General features: G+C 43.9%; 2 protein-coding genes across 2 annotated transcripts in view; one reads left to right on the forward strand and one right to left on the reverse strand.

Moving 5' to 3' along the window:
• Positions 1–811: 811 nt before the first annotated feature.
• PHALS_03846 (uncharacterized protein) lies at positions 812–3,118 on the forward strand (the record flags this gene model as incomplete). Its single annotated transcript, XM_024718138.1, has 1 exon — positions 812–3,118. The coding sequence occupies one exon, from the start codon at positions 812–814 to the stop codon at positions 3,116–3,118; it is 2,307 nt and encodes a 768-aa protein (XP_024583566.1).
• A 3,396-nt stretch (positions 3,119–6,514) lies between these two features.
• PHALS_03847 (catalase peroxidase hpi) overlaps positions 6,515–7,041 on the reverse strand; it is a gene marked incomplete at both ends in the record, with an annotated part of 773 nt that continues 246 nt past the window's right edge. The window contains one exon of the mRNA XM_024718139.1: positions 6,515–7,017. Within this exon, the coding sequence (XP_024583567.1) occupies positions 6,515–7,017 (503 nt within the window). The remainder of the gene's footprint in view (positions 7,018–7,041) is intronic.

A 7,041-nucleotide genomic window follows, 5' to 3' on the forward strand; every position in this document is an offset into this window, starting at 1 on the left:
ACGTAGTGTGGTGCTACAAAAGACATTGGGTTCTAGCGGTTCGTACAGCGACAATTCGACGATGCTGTCAAATGAGTACTTTCAGGTGCTACTGACGAAATCGTGGACGGCGGTCTCGGCGAAGGAATTTAAGGCTTCTGATAAGGATATATACATGCTTGATACAGACTTAGCGCTACTGGAAGCACCGGAGCTAAAACTTTGGGTGGAAAAGTTTGCCGAGGATGAAATGGCTTTCAAAAAGGTCTTTTCAAGTGCCTGGCACAAGGTCATGACGGCTGACCACTTCAAGGCTGATAGCTACTGAAACGTTGCTACGAGTAGAATCTAATCGTTTTACGAAACGAAAAAAATATCATGTTCTGGACAAGTATGAGTTATTGTACCATATAAGTGTGATACTATCAACTGATAGACATATCCTGTGCAAGAAAACTGTGTCCATATTATGTTGTTGAAATGTAGATTAACGTAAACTGTGATTCAAGTTAAGTGAAGTGGTTTGAGCATTTTCACGGTTATGCTCTTATGGAAAGTTGTCGTCTCACAATAATACGAATAAATACTTGGAAGGAAAACGCGACTTCAGTGCTGAGTTTGTCCTACTTGCTATGAATAACACTGACAACCACGAGCATGATAAAAATAGTCAACAAGCACTTCCATCTCGCACTAGCGGGTTCTTACTATAGCTCTCTCGTGGGAATTCTGTCGTTACATCTCGATCGCATTTTTGGAAGCATTGATTCCTGAAAGGCCCATCTCAGTCACAAAAGAGTTGTACTATCAAATCTCCGAAAGCTCTAAAGTCATGGGAGATGTTAGCCAGCATCACGACATCAGCGATATAGGCGAGGTGGATCGTCAACTCAAGCTCAAATCGGGCGCGTTGAGCTCAATGCGCTACCAAGCTGTGTTTTCATTTTGTGGTCGTTTGCGTCAGCTTGCTCTTGTCTCAATCGCTGCCATGGGACTCGTGCCGCTGGCACTTCAAGTCATTTTGGTCCCACAAAGTGTCTTTGGAGACGGACATGGAGACAGATATGAACAATTATCCTACTTCGCATTTGAAAACGATCATTACCAAGTTCTTGCACCTCGTCATTTGGATTGTAGTGATTTTCAAACGAAGCTATTTAATGGATCAACTCCGACACCAACGACAGACCTCGCACGTGCTGTACCTCAGTCGATCTTTGAATCAGTACGTACGCTTGTAGTGAATCAAACAACAGGGGACCACGCCACTATGCTTTCGGTATCTACAGATATTCTTGGGATTCCCGCAGACAAGAGCGTGTGCTTCGGTGGCGTTGATGCTGAGGGTGCAGTGCAGGTTGAAGCTTTGCTAAGCAGTAAGGACTCCGCATCTTTCGGGGTAGACTCTTCGTGCTTTGATACTTCTGTTGCTCATCTGCGCATTCGTCTACAATCAACTGAGTTCTATGTCCCCGATACGATGGGAGAGCTTAATCCGTCTCGAATGTCGGGTGGAATGTTGATCGCGTCTCTAGTTGACGCAAGTCTAAGTCCGATTGAAAGTGTGTGCTACAAGGCAACACGTGTGGAACGGAGTGTGGCTACACAAGGCAATTCGCAGTATCTACGTCTTGTGTCGGCATATTCGAAGCGGCTAATTGTGCGTGAAAGTTGTGCTGACTTGACGTTGTTCGGTGGAAAACGAGATAAGTTGGGGTGTGCGTATTCAGCCCTCGGGACGTCTGGTGGTGTAGCCGATCTGAACTCAAATGGAGCAGACCGCACTTACTCATTTCCTGCACCCTGGCGCATGATTCAATGCAGCCTTTCAGGCGAATGCAGCTCTCTATTGTTTACACAGATATGGTTATCGGAGTGGACAGTAGAAAGCACCACAACAGGCGAGGTATTGCGTCACAACTTTATAAATCACAAGGTGAACGAAGTGACTGTCGACAGTACTTTCAGTATTCGACTATTGATTAGCCTACAAGTTCTAGCTCTCGTCGTGACAGCGTACTTGACAAGCATGCGCGGATGGTACAAGATCCGTTGCGCCTTTGTATCTCCATGGGCTCGAACAATGAATGCAACAACGTCGTGCACCATTGCAAAGGTCGTACGTAGCAGCTATAACTTCATTCTAGTTGCTCAAATGGTTTTGGGAATGGTTCAATGGCGGAAACAGTTGACCATTGATTTGCTTGTTGGGGGCGATACGAATGAGGCTGTGCTTCGCGCGTTTGGTTGCGGTACACTAGTGGTAGTTCTTGCGATTAACATTGTTTTTGCCCGTGCTGGAGATTTGAAAATGCAAGAAATGGAGCCGAGCTTTGCGCATGTTGTGGGATTTTTATCATCGATTATTCTTTTCGCAATCAGTCGAACGAGCGCTTTATCTGTGTCAACACGATCACTTCTTGCGAAGGGTATGTCTTCTGTAGCCGCAAGCGACGTGACCAAGTATTCCGGCTGTCGCGGCTCGTCTGTTTGCGCCCAAGAAGTCTCATTAAGCGCTTATACTGCCATTCTTGTTATCATTATTGTCGTCTCATCCTTCGTAGGACTGACTGCACATGCCTCGGTACAAGCTCTCGTTCACAAAGCGCCAAAAGTCGGAGTAAGTACTCACAAGTCGTACCACGTCGGATCATCAAGTCATACCACGTCGGATCACCAAGATACCACCCCAGAAGTCAACTCGTTTACAAGATTTCTGGATGATCGGTCTTGCAATACGTCTCTGTACGACAGTTGTACGGAAGTGTATGTACAGATGCCTGGAGAGGCGCTTCTTTCAACGCGAGCTCAGCTGGAAGCATGTGGGTTTGTACTGTCGACTTCGATCCTCTTTCGATACCGAGACCTCCCTTTGTTTCTTGTTGCTCGTATTTTACCCGTTGAAGTCTTAAACTTTTTCAACTTGACGGTGACTACGTATGAGCTTATTCACACGAATAAGACGCTGAATGGCGTTTCGATCGGACTTGTTGCGGATCAAGTTATCCACACACATTGGTCCAAGTTAAAAGAGGGAAGACTCGATTGGTTGGATTTGTACATCGGCGGCAATGGCGAAACTCCCTACCGATCTTCAAGAGATTCTATGAAACGCCAAATTGTTCATAAGCAAAGCTGAGCAAATTTGACGTACTGCTTAAATCAAACGGAATTACTTCTCTATCCACTATTTAGTGGCAATAGTCGCAAATACCTATCACGGTCGTGTCAATTCAAAAGACATACGAGACCAGAAATCGACCTTTTGATCTTGAAATCTTGTTTTTGTATGATCATTTACCGCATCACCAAAACTAAGCATTCGCTAAGCACCCAAATTTCAAGATATCTTGTAGCCTCTAAAAAAACAGATACAGAGCGAGCTTGAGTGCCCGACAAAAAGTTCGACAAATTTGTTGACATGTAGAATGTCATCAATCATTGATTGATGCAAACCATGATAAGAGTTTTTTGCACCGAAACTTATGTTTCATGATGTATACATGCGGCGGTGAATTACTGCCTCGATCTTCTTTGAGGGGGGCTCTTTCGCGAACGAGCGCACGTACTTGCAAAATTTCTACACGGAGCAGGCCTTAGCATCAGGACAGCCCATGTATGAGCTTAACAATCACTTTCTCATGTCGTTAGAGTATTTACCATTTCAGCATAAATTGATGGGGAGATTTACATCATAGATGTTTGAGCTCGCATTTAATTGCGAAATCGAGTGTTCATCAAATGTAAGAAAAACCATTGTCAATTCTCGCTGATAAATATTAGAGCGTTTGGCTGTAAAATTAGTGCGTTAGAGGTGACAGGGCCGCACTCACATTGGAACCGATATTTCATCAGTCTGCTCCAGCTAATCTGTCTCGATTTGACAATATGGAAGCCACGGATTTTTTATATATAGTCGACGTAGCTTTTTGAGCTAAACACAATTGTCGTCTATCATACAAACCTAACCGTGAAACAGCTAAATGAGCTACAGGTTGTTGAAATTCAAGGGCTCCGAGGCTTCTCAGACAAAAAACGCGGAAAATCGTGATACCGCGACTTAGCAATAGGATAGGTTGTCAATGAAATATCCAACCACAGCTCCAAATCAAAAGATAACCTATGTCATACATTGGCATCTCGTGTCTACAAGTGCTGAGTATTTATTATACGTGGAAGGATTGCGCGACAATGCCATGCTGTGTGATGTGCGTAGAAACGAGTTGCTTATTTCCACAGATAGCTGAGGCATGCCAGATATAGGCCACTGCCACAATTTCATTGCTTCTTGGGAACCGATGAATGTAGCTTCGATTAAAAGCCAGTGTACGTAAGTCGAAGTTCGATTAATATGGCGAAAGAATCATTACCATCTAAGAATGATACTAAGTTCACATCAGCAGTAAAAGCGCATGTTTACGTGACGGACGATTGTCCTGGCAAACTTAACATCAGCCATTTTGGAATGGAACATGGTGTACTTAACGCAAAGACCAAATATTACATCAACGTGTACACATATTGCGTAGTCCATGTCACAAGCGTTTTTAAAGAGTAATGCAAATGAGGTGCCGATTCCCTCGATCCGTTCTTTCGTGACGCGAAAGCTGAGATAACCTGAACATCGTATTCATCACACCTTAGTCTACATTTGATCATTCTCTTACACTTGACCGGCGAAGCAAATTGCTCTGACAAAATTATGAAAAATCGTTATTCCGCTCAAAATTGCAGTGTAGCTGACCACGGCTAAGTTATCATAAATTACCGATACGACATTGTGTCTGTATCCCTACACAATGACGAAATAATGTCATGATTGACCTTGGTCGAGTTCGTGAAAGTTGCTCTGGTAGAAAAATGTCAAACAGGTTAACCTTGCTACTCCTCCCAATAATTAACCCTTTAAGCGCCACGCCAATAGTGATCACGAATACCGCTGGAATTGAACATGCAAAGGATAAAATTTTATTTGAAAGCGGATTGAGGTTGTCGAAAGACTATAGAATAAGCACTAGCTACTTTTCTCAACAAGCCGCACATACAGTTTCAAGAATATTTGTGATCATCTAACTGCGCTCAACTCTTCGCGTGTACAAATGCCAGATGGTCTGCAGTGCGCGGTGTTGATTCTCGACTCAACGAGACCGACAAGCGTGGCACGCTGGATCCTGCCTTCGACAGTGCCCCGCAAACAAACTGAGTTTAACATCGGTCGCACTGCTATCTTCGTAAAGGAGGCAACCTATACGAGTTGCGAAGAAGAATATTCTGCACCAGCCGCAACGTTGTGCAGCACAATACCCCCACCGAGAATCGGTTATAAAGGCGGCCTTAGAAGCGCTGTAGAATAACATATTGATAAATTCTTACAAACGTATGGGAAATCCCAGATAAGCAAAAATATAATTTGCTTCTCATCAGAAGCTGACGTTATGAGATGATGAGGTGCTACGTCTTAACTGTTTACCAGTTGTGACCACGCCAATTTTTACTCTGGCTAAGTCGCCTTAATCTCCTCGACAGAACTATGATTCTCGACACCTTGATCGCTACTGCGCCCATGGTCGTGGTGCTACCCTGAATTTCAGCCTTGGTTACGTACGCGAGCGTCCCATGGTGTGGATCTTACTTGATTTTAATTTCTCGTCGACCCCACACTACCTAAGCTGCACCGAGCGATACGACTTGTTTCTTGTACTGCATCTAGTCAAATGCACGCCATTGGCATTTTGATAATTTCCGAAATATGCCCCTCAAGCTTTGGATTATTGGCGTTTCTGTAACCTTGTGACTCGAACACTAATTGACGTTTTAAGAAGGCCAACTAAATGGTTGATGATACTCACCGCCGTTCGGCATATCATAGGAAACCGGCGCTTAAGTGCATAATACTTCATGACGTTTTCCGAATATTTGCTATATTCGTTCAGTTTAGTCTTTTAGAGCTTTTTAGCAAATTGCATCTAAGTCAACAACGTGTTGAGATAACGCCGCTCAATATTGTTGAAAAACGATGTTGCGGGTATATGTCTATTTTCTGCATAAGTACTCGTAAAGAAACGAACTCTGATGAGCCTACCAGGAGTCACGTCCCCCGACCGATCTTCTGATTTTTTTGGTCTCTGATCGTAAGATTTTATAGGTGCTGTATCTACCTACTTTTATTCACGTATCATTCAATAGATTGTATGTTTGAGTTGGTGAATATTATGAGCTAGGTACAATTGAGAAGTCATGACATCTATAAACTATAAAAATAGACGAGCTTTCAAATGATAAGCCTACATTCATGGTCCCAAAAACAATTTTAACTACATGGTGTTTAGGGCGGACCCACCTCTATACGTTCTTTTGATGCTTTACCGATCTATCGACATTGATGAAGATGATAGCGCGCCGAAACAGATTGCATAACATTACGGCAGGGCAATATGGTATAGCGTTATACACTTTTCACTTATTTTAAACTATGCTAAGAACAATGCAAAGTGAACTGTTATATGTAATGTTGAGACTCATTGAAAGCTACTGTTTAGTAGCTATCAGCTTTGAAGTGGTCAGCCGTCATGACCTTGTGCCAGGCACCCGAAAAGACCTTTTTGAAAGCCATCTCATCCTTGGCAAACTTTTCCACCCATATCTTCAGCTCCGGTGCTTCCAGCAGCGCCAAGTCTACATCAAGCATGAATATGTTCTTATCAGTAGCTTTGAATTCCTTCGCCGAGATCGCCGTCCACGATTCGGTCAGCAGCACCTTAAAGTACTCATTTGACAGCATTGTCGAGTTGTTGCTGTACGAACCACTGAACCCCAATGTCTTCTGTAACACAACACTACGCGGGCGACCCGCGAGAGCTACCGCCTCCTCAGGCGATACACCCAGAATCTTGATACCGTCTCGCACAGCAATAACAGACGAGCTGTAGTAGTCACGCGGAGCCAGAATTGCATCGCCGTCGCCGTTTGCAGCATCGGTTCGGCCACCAATAAAGTCGATTTTTACGTTTCCAGCATCTTCAAGCGCGACTTGACCCGCTAGTACAATGACATCAGCCGAGG

Source organism: Plasmopara halstedii, assembly GCF_900000015.1.
Source record: "Plasmopara halstedii genome assembly, contig: Scaffold_2386, whole genome shotgun sequence".
Classification (NCBI taxonomy): domain Eukaryota; phylum Oomycota; class Peronosporomycetes; order Peronosporales; family Peronosporaceae; genus Plasmopara; species Plasmopara halstedii.